The sequence below is a fragment of the Nicotiana sylvestris genome, chromosome 1 (assembly GCF_000393655.2).
Source record: "Nicotiana sylvestris chromosome 1, ASM39365v2, whole genome shotgun sequence".
NCBI lineage: Eukaryota > Viridiplantae > Streptophyta > Magnoliopsida > Solanales > Solanaceae > Nicotiana > Nicotiana sylvestris.
In genome coordinates this window covers 157,413,473-157,429,122 of record NC_091057.1, presented here as the reverse complement: position 1 = coordinate 157,429,122, position 15,650 = coordinate 157,413,473, and the positions used below count along the sequence as shown (strand labels likewise).

At 40.3% G+C, this 15,650-nt stretch overlaps 1 protein-coding gene across 1 annotated transcript; it reads left to right on the top strand.

The window, feature by feature from the left end:
* The first annotated feature begins 221 nt into the window (after window positions 1-221).
* On the top strand, window positions 222-4,432 carry LOC104232681 (uncharacterized). The gene is made up of 8 exons (XM_009785941.2): window positions 222-420; window positions 541-562; window positions 2,162-2,218; window positions 2,302-2,383; window positions 2,549-2,644; window positions 2,936-3,060; window positions 3,148-3,166; window positions 3,854-4,432. Exons 1-8 carry the CDS (start codon window positions 327-329, stop codon window positions 4,172-4,174), a joined length of 816 nt encoding a protein of 271 aa, XP_009784243.1. The 5' UTR covers window positions 222-326; the 3' UTR covers window positions 4,175-4,432.
* Window positions 4,433-15,650: the final 11,218 nt, after the last annotated feature.

Genomic DNA, 15,650 nt, shown 5'->3' with positions numbered 1-15,650 from the left:
AAGAGAAAACATTCTTTTTAAAATTGATTAAAAAGGAAGTAAAATAGATTTATAAAATAAGAATAGTTAAAGCAGTTGCATTGAATGTGGTAGGTCTACATATAATACAGCAGAAAATGCCAGCGTTCAGAGTCACCAATCAGAAAATGCCACGTTTTACAATAGACATCGGAGGAATCTGTATCGCACATGTATAGTAGGAGTACTCAATATTGTTCTCCATACACACAACATTCCTCTTCCTTCTCTTTTTTCCAATTTTGTCAAGAAAACATAAGTACTTGAAAAGTCTCTCACAGTCAGTGCGTGATTTAGTGTACGGGTAAATGGCGGATCAAATGGAGAAGATGAAGTTACGTCAGAATTATCCGAATCACTGGCACACTGATCTCATGCGAGCCACTCAGTCTGATCCTCTTTGTATAATCTCCCTTCACTTGAATTTTCCTTCTTTTTCTTTGCTCGATTTTTTGATTTCTTATATATAGCATTATAGCGTTCGACTTACACTATGATCTGTGTGTTTTATGGCTTTTGCAGTTTGCTGTTTCTCGCTTTGTTGGTGAGTGCTTCTATTATGTTTGTACTCTTTTATTTTATGGATTATGATTATGAATTATGAGGTTTGAGCTTAATTTCTATAGTTTGTTTGCTTGCTGAATAACTAGAACTGGTGTTTGTGTTAGGATTTGACCTGAATTTCTAATCTATTAGGCCTTTCTTTCTTGAAGGAATGGAAAAAGACTTCTAAAAGGATTAAATCTCCTTAATATTTGCACATCTATAAATTAAGGATCTCTGCTTCTCACAAGAGCACAAAAAAATATATCCATAATGTAGTCATTAAAGAGTTTTGCTTAGGGTATATTTTTCTCTCGATAGTTTTTTTTCTCCTTTTTATATTAGTTTTTTCATATGTAGATCCATTGACCATTATAAACTATTATGCTTAGTTTAGTATATTTTTCTTTTGTCGTTTGATTTGTCGTCCACCAAGCTTTGTATTGTTAGTTTGCGCATGCACCATGTTATTTCGATCCCAACAGTTTGTTATTATGATTGCTTGTAAATTGGAAATCATCAAATTAAGATTATTTAGAGTGAATGTGGTAAATAGAATTGAAAATTGAAGTTTGTCAAGCAATCCTTTTAAAAATTATGCTTAATTTAGTTCTTTACCTTTCTTCCGTGGCATTTAGGCCATTTTTGTAGACGCGGATCTAGGATTTTACTTCAGCAGTGGACTGACTACATTCAGTAACAATGGGTTTAAAACAAATGTTTGTCAAGCAATCCTTTTATGATTACCTATTATAAACAAATGCTTCTAAATTTTATTTAAACAGATTTATATATCGAGCCGAAGGTGCCTTCAGTATACGTCGTCTATTCCCTTTGCTTTATTGTCATATAATCTTAAGCTGCTAGCCTTTCCTAGTACTAGTTGGTGAATCATTTTAAGTTTTGTCTATCCCTATTGAGTGCCACTTCATTAGACAACTGGTGGTGTTTTATTCAGTACAAGAAGGTTGAAGTTCCAGTTCTTCTTATTGATAATATCAAAAGTCTGAATTTTGATATCCGACTCTTACGTTTGTCTCTGTTAGATAACAGATAAAAATTAATTAATTGTCAGTACCCTTCTGATCAGAGGAGGATCGAAGACTTTAAATCAATGAATGCAGTGACAATGTGTTAGGACGTTAGTTTTCTTTCCAAATTCTACAACAACTAAGTATCAATAGCAAACTAGTTGAGTTTGGTTAGCTTTCTTTCCAAAAACTACATAGTAGTTGTTGCATAACAGTGCTTTGAAGTTTATTTTCTTCATGCAATATGTTGGGAAGATTCTTAATGAGTGACAACTAACGAGAAATGTTACCAACTCAAACTGATAATGTAATGGTCTTATCAAAATGCCTACCATCGGTATGAAAGTGGATAAATGTCTCAGTCTTGAAGAGTCACTTAGGTTCGAGCATCTACTCCATATCCCCTGCTATCACTAATCAAAGAGAGAATATTGCTCAGAAACTTGGAGGTCCACAAGATTTTCCTTTCTTCTTGTCTGTTTTCCCCACAGAGTGGTCGTATGAATGTTTGTCTAACTGATGGTGCTACTACTCATAACTGATTCTTTCTTTAACTTTGAATGCTAAAGCGCCCCATGTGCATCATATGTCCTCCGCAAACGAGCTCTATACAATGATATGTCTAGGTAATTCTTCTGTTTTTTGTTTGATTGTACAAATTACTACATCTTGAAGTATCTTTATCATTTAAACACTCTTTCTTTTATAGATATACATGTTGTGGAGGCTATATGCCTTGTAGCGGCAGATGTGGAGAAAGCCACTGCCCTGAATTCTGTCTTTGTACGGAGGTATGGTGTTATTCTGTTTGATCGTCCAAATTCTTTATCAATTTCATGATTATATGATATATCTCTTCATTGTCAGGCAGATATTTAGATATTTTTCCTGAAAATCTCCGAGTCTGCATCTTTGTTTTCTCCTAATTTGTTTCTCAAACATGCTTTTGTTGTCAGGTTTTTCTTTGCTTTGCAAATTCTGTTGCTTCGACACGCTTTATGTTGCAAGATGAGTTCAATCTGCAGACAACAAAATGCGATAATTGCATAATAGTAATTGCAACTCTTCTCCATCTCTCCTCCCACTTCTCTATGCTTGGGACATGCCCATCAGTTTATCCGAGGATTTAAGTTATTTGCTCTAATAATGTAAATATTTTTTAAATAACATATTAGTTAGTTTCACCTATTATAGGATGTAAGCTATCATTTTTATCTCGTTCCCTACTAATACTACTTTTCATACAGATATCGAGAATTACCTCATAAATGACCTGACTCTAAAAATAATTTTTTCACTATCCATAAAACTCTTTATCTAACTTACATTGCCTCTTGTTGTAGGGATTCATGTTTTGCCTACAGCAGTTAGCATGTATATGTAGCATTATTGCTTGTCTCACAGGAAGTGAAGAAATTCAAGATGCTGCTCAGCTTCTGAACTGTCTGTCAGACGTTGTTTACTGCACGTAAGATGCTTGTTTTTATGTATCAAAAACATTTTTTGTGCCAAAGTTCTATTTTCATCTTCATTTACTTTTCTCTTCTATCGGCAGGGTTTGCAGCTGTATGCAGGTATGCTTTAACTTGAACACATTCTTCATCTGGAAAATCATTTAGTACGAACATAGTTCCATTGAAATAGTCAAATTATCTTACCTTCTTAAAAACAGAGTTCCACTGATATAGTCAATTAGCATCCAAGCCAAAATAAGAGGTTATTTTTTGTCTACTTTCTTAACGGCAGGGACATATTTGGACGGATAGTCTAGGGATAAACGTGGATAATTTATTAAAGTAGAGGGACAAATCTGACCTTTTTCCCTTAAACAATGAAATTTCCCTGTATTTGCGAGAAAACATTGGAGGTAACTCCATTCTTGCTGCAAATTATTATGAACAACCTCTATTCAGACTCCACCTAAAGGATTCATAATCTATTATCTATATCCATTCAGCTCACTCACTCAAACGTGATTCATCATATAATTATACTAAAACCTCTATCAAACTTAGGACCAGCTATGCTTTACAAAACTCACATAGGTAGAGTTTATCATACAACTAATCAAAATCTTCTTTTTTCAGTAAATATCTGATCTTGACTATTGATGGAATTAATTATGCTTGTATAACTTTAGTCATAACATTAGTTACTTGTCCGTGAAGTATTCTAAGTTGAGATCATTTTCCTTTCTTTTTTGGCACTAGTATATGTTGGTTTGCACTCACTTTAATCTTGGCCATCATAATTCTATTCAGACACAGCACAAGGTTGAAATGGACAAAAGAGATGGAAAATTTGGACCACGGCCAATGGCAGTGCCACCTGCTCAACAAATGTCTCGGTTAGATCAGCCTGTTCCCCCTTCAGTGGGATATCCACCTGCACAGCCCCAGGCTTATCCACCAACACAGCAACCCCATGGTTATCCGCCGCCACAACAGCAGCCTCAGGGTTACCCGCCACCACAGCAGCAGCCTCAGGGTTACCCGCCACCACAACAGCAGCCTCAGGGTTACCCACCAGCCAATTATCCTCCACCTGGTGCTGGATATCCCACGTCTGATTATCTTCAGTGAATTGGAACCTTTTTTTCCCTTTTCCTGTCAGTAAAGTCCATATATATGTGCTTGAATTTGTTTTTGTTTTTTTTGTAGACCATTATTCGTTGCTTACCTTGTAAATCATGTGAGGTCAGAGAATGTGTGTTGCGTTATACTGCCTAAGGCGTTCTGAGTCATTTTATCGTGGTCCTGTAAATACTCGTATACTGGTAGGTTGTAGAATAATGAACATTGCATGTAATGTCTATACGGAAGTAAAAGTGTCATTTTAAAGAGTGTCCGGTTAGTGTGTTGAAGAAAGATACATTATGCTGCAAGGCTGAGTTGCTCTGATATGGATATTGGTCCACACTTCCCTAAATATAATTAGTTACTTAGTTGCGATTATTATTAGTGTAAAGCAGGAGAAAAAAGGTTTGCCATTTTCCAGAGTTACAGTGTAAAGAGTTCAAACTCCACGATCTTCAAGTTGATGACGCCCGTGTCAAAGCTAATAAACATTTTCGTACGCAATGTTAGAGAGATTTATTTACCCATTTGGACATATATTTGTAGTTGAAACAGGAAACAAATAACCTCGAGGCCTTTGAGCCTCCACTAGTGTTTTTCGTCAAGTTCTACAACATATAGAACTTCCCAATTGGGTCAATGAATATAGGGATAAGGCTGCGTACTATAGACCCTTGTGATTCGGCCCTTTTCCGAACCCCGCATATAGCGGGAGCTTAGTGCATCAGGCTGCCCTTTTTAATCTTGAATTTTTTTAGCAGAGTGGTGGTTCAAAGAACCCAGATAAGAGACACTGCTCAAGCAATTTAACCATCTAAGGTCTCTCATTCTCATCCACTTGATTGATGTAACTGCTAACTCCTGTAGAGACGACAAATCCTAAAATCATAACTTTGTAAATTTATTATTCTCAATGGTAATGTTCAAGATCAATTACGAACACTTGCTTTCTTTGCTTGATAGCACTGTCTACATTGACTTTAGCGGGTCCACAAGGACGACTAGATCGGTCGACATTATTTTAACTCGTATTAACGGAGATGCTCTTCTAACTTCATTATCTAAAAGTTGGAATTCAACTTTCATTCATTTGGAACATGAATATCCACAATTGTGGACCTTAGATTTATTCCACGCAAGAAAACTTCTTACATATAATTATTTTGATATGGCGGGTATCATGGCTTATGATAATAATATTCGAGCTAGCTTACATATGTTTGACTCAAACGATGTTAAGACCTTCTTGAACAAATCAATCGAAGATGGAGGGATAAATCGTAGCTGAAAATAATAATCTCTAGAATAATAATAGGTAAAAAGAAGAGAATTGCATAGTTTTTTTTCATTCCAAATTGGCAAGTTTTTTTTGACCCCCTTATATACTAGAGAGGAAACCTTCCCAAATTGTAAGAAACACAAAATACAAGGCATATTCTTAATGTTCCCTAATGTGTTTACACTTCTACAAGGGTCGTACGGTTTCTCCTTTCGCCTTGGGGTCGTCTTCCCTGGGACGTCGGTTCGGAGTTACCCGGTCATTTGTCGTACTCGTTATAGGTCGTGGTCGGTCAAATTTGGACCCATACAGTTAGTCCCTCCGCTTGTCGAGCTCGCGATCGGATGCATCCTCGATGAGCGGACTTCATGCATTCTCCCGGAGAAATTTGACCAGTGGGAACGTTATGACGTGGCCAGTGGGAGATGGTCGTCGTGCTCAGCAAAATGTTGTGTGGTACGATTCTCCGGGAAGTGATGTCAGTCTTACGTGCGTCATTATATGCAGGTTTTCGAGGCGGGGACTGACGGCTCGGTGCTTCGATTCTTGCGCTGTTTCGAAGCCTGTCGCCTCGATTCTGGCACCTCCCAATCCTATAAATAGGTGGGGGATTTGATTTTTTGAAAAACTTTAGCCATCCCTCTCGAAGACCTCTCTCACTCTTTCTCTCTTGCTCTCATATCCTTATGTTCTTCTTTCGTTCCTCACCTGAAGCTTCTTCTCCCTTCCTCTTTTTGTGTTGATACTCTTTTAAACGATATTATGCCGAGGTCTCGTCGTTCTCGCGAAGAGGTTCCTGAAGCCACCCCGTCATCCACGGTGCCTCCTTCTAACAGCGGAGATGTGGTGGTAGAAGAGAGTGACAGCCCTCCTACGGAGGAAGAGCTACTACCGAGGCACCCTCCATCCCGGAGCGACTTCCTCAAAGATCTACCTCCTACCCCGAACCCCGTATTTTTTGAGATGGAGCAGGTCCATATTGATGCCCTTCGTATAAAGTATGGCATTCATGCTCATATAGAAATGATTCCAGCGGGGAGAGATTATATGGACGTCCACAGACCTGGATACTGTGCTTTCTATGAGTGTCCTTTTATGATCGGCTATACCCTTCCTCTTTTCCCCTTAGCGGAAGAATTCTGCAAATTTTACCAAGTTTGCCCAGCACAACTTTCGCCATACATGCTCAAGGTGTTTCTGCTATTGACTAAGTATGCAAAGTTGGCGGAGTGGTTCCTGTCCACCACCTTTTGCACCCGTTCACGCCTGGCTTCCTCAGGGATACCATGGTGCATTTGAGACTTCGTGGTACGAAAAGGCTGGTGGTTGGAACGGACGACCGGGCGAGCTGCAAATTCTGGCACAAGTACTTCTTTGTCAAGACCGAGCACGTCGTTTCTGACTCCGCCATGTGAGCACCTAATTTTTGACCACTCTTAGATTTTTCTCAACTCCCTCACATCGTTTAGCACATACCTTACCACCAACACAATTATCCCCTCACATACTTTACATTATCCATACACTCATTTTCCACTCACAAAAGTATTCCCTACCCCACTCTTGTTTATTCCCCACTCTTTATCCCCTTGTCCCCTGTGCTTTGTCCCACTCACTTTAACCCTTTTCCCCGACTCACCCACGAGACACTCACAATACATACCTCACAATTCCCCTTACCTTCCCATTCATTTTCTTCACAACTCACTCTTATACTTTCTCTTATTATATAAAAACACACATACACGGATGGAAAAAAAAGGAGGGAAGGAGCAAGGCAGACAGGACACTCTTCCATTTCTATCTTATCTTCGTCCACCTTCTAATACAACAAAATCGCCCCTCTCCCCCCACAAATCAGCTTAAAGCCAGAAAAAGGCCAGCAAAAATACCAGTCCGAAAACCATCAAAATCACCTTGAACCAGTCCCATTTTTCACATGAAACAACAACAAAAACTAACTCGTTTTGAGTCGAGATTATTGAGGCCACTGTTCAAGTTTACCGGAAGTAGATTTTAGTTTCTGTTTTTGTTTTCGGCCCAGTTTGCCAATGTCAGATTTGTTTGTACAAAGTTATTGAAAGCTTAAGAAAGGTCCATTTTATCCACCCTAGTTTGTTTTAAATATTTTGCTTGCATGTGTCTAGTATGACATACGTATTTTGTGAGAATGAAATTTTCTCTTATGGTTGATTGTTTGGTTTATTTGATTGATAAGCTTTTCTTAGTTTAATAAATAAAACTGATAGAACATAATATTTAAGTGTTAGTTTCTTAATGAAGAATTTATGTTCACTTTCTTTATTAAAAACTTTGACATGGCAGAATTGGTATGGATTTAAATTATTAATATTTAGCAAAGTCTTGGAAATAATTGGATCGTATCCTACTGTTTGTATGCTTAGGTTACTCATATCTTATATTAGTACGTTGTCTAGTTTTGTCTACTTTATTAGTTAATTATTTGATTTTATTATAAGTCCTTGATTGATAGTGATAGCCAGTAGAAGAAATCAAAAGGGGCCATAGATTGTGATAAGTAAAATTAGCAAGCTGACCCATATTAAATAGTGTAGTCATTTAAGACAAATAATTTAAGTATTAAAATTACACGCGTTAGTTTATTTTTAGACATATCTCCACAGATTCATTCCAGGCCTTACAATAATCTTAATTTAGTTTTAGAAAAATAATTCAAGTGCGCTTTAAATAATTAAATATCATGGTTATGTATATGGTCTCCATGTCATAATTGTGATATGTAGCAAAATAAATATTCGTAAGCGTGACTTATTTCAAGATAATTTTTCATAATTTTAATCAAGCAATAAAAGCGGATATAGGTAAAAGATGAGAACCAATAAAACACAAGTTATCCAAAAATAATATAAGCCACATATTGTCAATAAAGCGACCATGCTAGAACCACGGGACTCGGGGAATGCCTTACACCTTCTTCCCGATCAACAGAATTTCTTTCTCGGACTTTGTTTTCGCAGACCAATAATAATAGAGTCAAACCTTCGTTTGAATAGGGATTCAAATAAAAGGTGACTTAGAACACCGGCAAAAATCAATTCCAAGTGGCGACTCTGTAAATAAAATAATCCCTATTTCAAATTTGTCACTTTAATTAGAAAAGCTCTTTAACCCGCAATCCATAACAACACATTATCTTTTGGAAGGGTAAAAAGGGGTGTGACAGCTCTGGCGACTCTGCTGGGGATCTAACCAGAATTTGAGCTTGTACATGTTGACTTTTATTTGGCTTTATTAATTTTGTATATATTGTGATTTATTTGTGCCTAATGTACTCCATGTTCACTTTTTACTGCTTCGATATTGTTGAACTGTACATATAAACTATTTTCTCACGCACCCTCTCTGAGTCTTCTTGAAATTAAAAATTGGACATTTGCTTGACATATCCCGTTTTCTTTGAGATAGCCGAGGTGCTTGTCACCCGGTGAAGGATTTTAGTCACACATGTTTTAGCCGGGGAGCACCACCAGTTAAGCCGAAAAGCAATGTTACCGGTACACTAACCCCCCTCGGCTCGAGTTGTCCGCTCGAGTAAGCCAGTCTAGATACCTTCTCCACCAGGATTTAAACCTAGAAGAACAAACCTCATGCCGAATATTCCTAGTAGGTTCGCTTTATGTGCATCACGTGCATTTGACTTAGCGAAACTCGGCACAAGGGTCGGGCCCGTATATGACAGGTATCATCTTTGAGACTATCATGTTCACTTATGTGCTACTTGATACATCATTTGGAAGGCTTACTTGCATTGTTGACCGGCTTAAAAAATTAGTGTAATTATTAAAAAAAATGTAGTGGTCTGGCGCGAGGTGTAAAGATTAATTTTCATAAAAATCAAAAGAGAAAAGTACCCAGTTTGACCGAACTATGCGGGTCTGATTCTCACCGGATGTGAGATACGTAGGCAAACCTCATCGGTTCCGGCCCCAATTTTCAAAAATTCAAAAATATTTTCCTTCACTTACTTTTTTAGAAAAGTCTTTCTTTGACACCCCAATTTTCAAAAATCCAAAAATATTTTCCTTTAGAAATCTTTCCTTAGAAAATTCAAAAAAAAAAAGGGAATTTTTTTTAAACTAAAAAAAAATAGTTTCCTTCTTTTTAGAGTATTTCATACGAGTTTTCTTTGTTTTGAAGTATTTTTCCAAAAAATTTTAAAAAAAAATCTTTTCCTTCTTTAAAAGTATTTCTTTCGTAAATGTCGTAAAAAAAAGAATTGAAAAATTGAATTCCAAAAAAAATATTTACGTTTTTCTTTAGAAGTACATTTGTAAAAATAATAATAATAATAATAATTCAGAAATCCAAAACCTTTTCTTAAGAGTCCTTCTTTCGAAAGTTAAGAGACAACATCCAAAGTCCAAAAATATTTTCTTTCTTCTTTGGAAAAAGAGAAAACAAATAAAAAAATATTTTCTTTTTACTTTTGAAATTCTCAAAGTTCAAATCAAAAGAAATTTTTTTTTAGAAGTCTTTGTAAGTACGTGATTTTTGCTTCACGGGAATTACTCCAAAAGAAAAAGAAAATCAAAACTATATGCATAAGTGTTTTTGTCATTGAGTGATTTTTATTTAATGTGTAAGGTGCTAACCAATGTGTGTGTAATTGTATTTTTAATTTTTACAATTTATTTAGGAGTTTAGTTCAATTTTGGTAATTGAAAAAAAAATGGTTGTGGAAAATCGGATTGGTCCCCAAAATGAGGCCCAAAACCAAAGCAAAAACCCAGTCCAAACCAGGCCTGCCTAAGCACGCACCCGAACGACGCCGTATCGGCGCTTTGGTTTAGATCCGTTGATATGATTTAAATGAACGGTCTTGATCAGACCGCCCATTTAATCATAACGACGCCGTTCAGGGCGTTTGATCTGAGCCGTCCAATCCCTTGGATCCAGCGGATCCAGGCCCGCCTTTAAGACCCGTTAATTTAATCTGACCCATTTCCCTACCCGGTCTCAACCACCTTCCCACCTAAACGACGACGTCCTGCCTAAAGGAATAGATCCTGGCCATAGATCTCCCTTGATCCAACGGCCAGGATCTAAAACTCTAAAGCATATATAAGGCCTAACCTTGCTACCCCGCCCCCATCCAAACACCCCCCGGTTCCATCGTCCCCAAGAGCCCAACCCTAATGTCCCAAACCTTAGCCGCCACCCTTCACCTTCACTGTAAAGCCGACGGCAAGGATGCCGGTGACTACCAAAACAACACCCCCGATACATCCAACCACCCTGAACACGAATCCACCAACCATGTACCTCAAATCACACTCCATCGTCTCGAATCTTGATTTGAAGATTCGAGACCAAACCCCGATCTACACCAAACCAACCCAAACTCACACTGGACAACCCCCTGACCTCCCTCGTGACCAAACCAAGCTTGGTTTGGTCCGAATCTACCCACAAATCCTAAAATCCCAAATCTGAAGATTCAAACTCTGGAATACAAGAACCTGGGGAATCCGGTCAGTTTCATGGGGATTTTGGGACCTAATAGGCTTTAATCAAGGTGTTCTCGGTCGAGAACACCCCGATTAAGGTTTGTTCGGCCTCAAATGGTCAAAGCTGGTTCAGGTCTGGTCCGTTCTTGGTTAAGCTTCCACAGTAAGTTTTCCTTTTTCTTTTCTGTTTTATTTGAGTACTGATTAAGTTTGTTAGCATGTTCTGGTATTTCTGGTATTTTTATTCCAATTTCTTCCGTTTTTGTAAGGCCTTTTATTTGGTCGATTGTTTTCTGTGCATGTTTGAATATATTCTGTGATATACATGTTCGATTAGATTAGTCGTCGCATAAATAATTCATATGGCCTCCCAGTATTGTGCAATGTTGTCTGAAGTTATTCAGGACCCCGTACGTATTGTTTATTTAATCGATTGATTATGCCTTGTTATAATTAGTGTGGTCGACTTGATAAACGTCATCGATTAGTTTCCTATAACTGAAGGTTCAAATATTCTAATTCATACAACTTCACATGAGTGAACGAACAACTTCACATAAGATTCGACCGCTTTTAATAAAGAAAGAAAGGAAAAAAAAAGAGAAAAGAAAATACAAAAAAAAAAATACAGGGTTTCCCAAAGTACTTTAAAAAAGGGGACAAATGAGCAAGCCGGGATGACGCATGTTGTTTGAAGCAAAGCATGTAGAAACGGTTAACTGCCTGAGAGCATTGCATCCTCTATGTGTTGTGCTCAAATCTGTTAAACTCTAACGCTAACAAAGTTTGCTTTCCATACCAGACAGTTAGTTGTTAAAGAATTCTGGCAACACACTCTCACCAAACCAGATCCAAAGGACCAGTAGCAACAAGCATGACTACTTCAGAGAATAGTAACGAGGAAGAAAGGTCGATGAGCCAGTTGTTAAAAGAAGCGATGGAAAAGATTGAAAGGATGGGACTAGAAATGAATGCAATGCAGCTAGCTCTAGCCAAAGCACAAAAGAGCCCTGAGCCACTGGGGCACATGCCGGAATACCCTCACTCCGGTCCTTCAACAAGCCTCCCGAATCCCCGTTATCATCAGGAAAGAAGCCCCCATGATTCCCAAGCTCCACCACCCCATCAACCTCTCCCAACACCAAATATTCCCACTTTTGTGGGACCCACATCAGTAACCCTGCAAAGAACGACCAGTGAGCCATTGTTTCAGGCTCACGATACGCAATACTATCCCCCTGAGCCTACATTCCATGCCCCCGAACCACAAGCCTACAATCCGCACTTGGAGGTACCGGCAGAGATTGAAAAGCCGGTTAAAGCCCCTGAACAGGATGAGGTATTGAGGAAGTTCAAAAGCCTGGAGCAGTCCTTCAGGAACCTGCACGGATTGGGCAACCAAGTCAGCGTAGCTTACAAAGATCTATGCCCTTTCCCGGACGTCCAACTCCCGGCTGGGTTCAAGATGCCTAAGTTTGATTTATATGAAGGGCACGGTGATCCTATGGCACATTTGTGGGGATTCTGTAGCAAAATGAGAGGGGCAGGCGGCAAAGATGAGCTGCTGATAGCTTATTTCGGCCAAAGTCTGAGCGGATCTGCACTAGAATGGTATACCAGGCAGGATTCCAGCAGATGGTACACTTGGGATGATCTGGCGCAGGCTTTCGCGGGTCATTTCCAATACAATCTCGAGATAGTCCCTGACCGTCTCACATTATTGAGGACCGGGAAGAAACCCGGGGAAAGTTTTCGCGAGTTCGGGTTCCGCTGGAGAGAGCAAGCGGCCAGAGTCGATCCTCCCATGAGAGAGGGAGAGATGGTGGACTATTTCTTGCAAACATTGGATCCAACCTACTTTGGTCACTTGGTGACGACGGTTGGAAAATCCTTCAACGAGGTGGTAAAGATAGGGGTCATGATAGAAGAGGGTCTGAGGTCTGACAAAATCCTGAATTACTCAGCACTCAAAGCAACGACCCAGGCTATTCAGAACGGCACGGGAGGTGCGTTGAGAAGAAAGAAAGAAGAAATTGCCACGATCGAGGCGGGCAGTTGGACCGGGTCCGGCAAGCCACACTACAACCAACCCAGACCTCACAGGCCAAACTACCCATACAACCCACCACATCACTACTATCCACCCCAAGAACCGCATTTCACCGTCCATCAAGCCCAGACATACACCCAACCTCCGGTTCGCCCACAATGGCGTGCGCCAGCTCCCCACAATACATACCCAGCTCCACATAATACCTACCCACCACCACAAAGTACCTACCCTCCACCCAGAGCATACAGGAACCCTTCAGGGATAGGTTTTCGAGGGAGTCAAGATGCTAAGAATGATAGGCTACAAAAACATAGAGCCTTTATTGAGCTAGGAGAGTCCTATACCGCCGTATTCCACAAATTGAGACGGTTGGGTTTGGTGAGTCCTGTCGAACCTAGAGAGCAAAACCCCCCATCCCAAAATGTGAACAGGTCAATAAGCTGTGAGTACTGCTCAGGAATGATGGGACATGAAACTAAAAAATGTTGGAGACTGAAGCAGGCGATACAAGACCTCATTGATGCTAACAAAATCGAGGTCCAGACGCCGGAGGCACCTAACATCAATCAGAACCCACTGCCAGCGCACCATGAGACTCACATGATCGAGTTGGTGTATGAGGGAGGAGAGGTGAGACAGCCCTCACAGACAGTGATGATGATCCAGGCTGCTCCGAAAGAAGGATCGACCAATGGAGTGACGGGGGTACAGTCGCAGGGGGAATGCGTCAAGCCAGTAGTGATATTGGGAAAGAGCCCGTCCGCCATAACAAGCGAACTCGAGCCAAACAAGTTGGTAATATCAGGGACTCCACCCACGCCTGCAGTTGTGTTGAAAGGGGTGTACAGGGAACTGGTCACTATAAAGCCTGTAGTCCAGCTGCCGATGATTGATAGCAAGGCAGTGCCTTGGAAATACGAGAGGGCAGTGGTGATGTACAAAGGAAAACAAGTGGAGGAAGTTAGTTGTGAAGCGCAAGGACTGACTCGATCAGGTCGGTGTTTTGCTCCGGTGGAGCTGAGAAGAACCAATCCAGCTGCAACCAAGAAACCTGTGTCCGAAGAAGAGGCTGAGGAGTTCCTGAGGAAGATGAAAGTGCAGGACTACTCCGTGGTCGAACAGCTGAGGAAAACACCGGCCCAGATCTCGCTGCTGTCATTACTAATCCATTCTGAGGAGCATCGTCGGGCCTTGATGAAGATATTAAACGAAGCTCACGTGCCCAACGAGATTTCTGTAAACCACCTGGAAACCATTGCCAACAAGATTTTCGAGGTGAATAGGGTAACATTCTCAGATGATGACTTGCCGATGGAAGGTACGGAGCATAATAAAGCTCTCTACCTATCTGTCAAATGTGAAAACTCGGTAGTTACTCGGGTATTGGTGGATAACGGTTCAAGTGCCAATATTTGTCCATTATCCACTCTGAACCAGTTAAAGATCGACCACGGAAGAATCTGCAAGAATAGCATCTGTGTCCGAGGATTTGACGGAAATGGAACAGCCACTGTAGGGGATGTTGTACTTGAATTGACCATCGGTCCAGTCCTGTTCACCATGGAGTTCCAGGTGTTAGATGCCACAGTTTCTTACAACCTTCTATTAGGACGACCGTGGATTCATGCAGCCAAAGCAGTGCCCTCCACCCTACATCAGATGGTGAAGTTCGAGTGGGATAGACAAGAGGTCGTACTGCACGGCGAGGACACGGCATGCACCATGGGTGGCGCCATTGTACCCTTCATAGAGACCGATGATAACAAAGGTCCTTGGGTCTACCAGATTTTCGATACAGGGTCGACGAACAAAATTACTGAAGGAGAAATTATCCCGCACCCTAGGGTAGCTGCCGCAACAATCATGATGGTCTCGGAGATGCTGGGCAACGGGTTTGTACCGGGAAAAGGCTTGGGGGTTGAGCTTCAAGGGATTGTCCAACCTGTCTCCCTACCCAAGAACCTGGAAAACTTCGGTTTGGGGTTCAAACCAACCGCGGCAGATAGGAAGCAAGCGCGAAAAATGAAGAAGAGGGTTTGGTTTCTGCCCAAGCCGGTGCCACGTCTCTCAAAGTCTTTTGTCAGAGCAAGTGCTAAGGGGCCGCCAGTCCCAAAGATTCTCGGACCATTGATTGGTATGGATGGGGACCTGAATCAGAGTTTCGAGAGGCTATTCGCTGATGTCAGTGTGGTAGAAGCTGGAGAAGGTTCCAGCAGAGCAGAGATACAGTTTGTGGGGCCTGAGGCCAAAACCAACAATTGGACAATTACTCATCTTCCTGTCCGAGGGGAGTCTTGGTAGTAGGCTTTGATTTATGTTTTTGTTTGTTTTGTTTTGTTCGGATTATTCCACGATGTAATCCAAATTTTACTTTTGTTTTGTAAAAGTGTGAACCCTTTTATCCCGCAAGTTTAATAAAGTTCTCTTCTTTTGTCTCATTTTAATTTTGTTTTGTTCTTTTTCTTTCTGAACAGTTCTCTTTTTACTGGTTCTAATGACATGGCATGCACAGCGGATCTTCGACCTAGTCTAATAAATCAATCTGAATCCGACTCAATGATGCAAGAGGTCGTTTGTGACGATGAATCTGAATATGACGAAGATGAAGCCTTCGAAAAGATAAACCGAAAACTGCGCCAATTTGAAGAAAAACCCAAACCT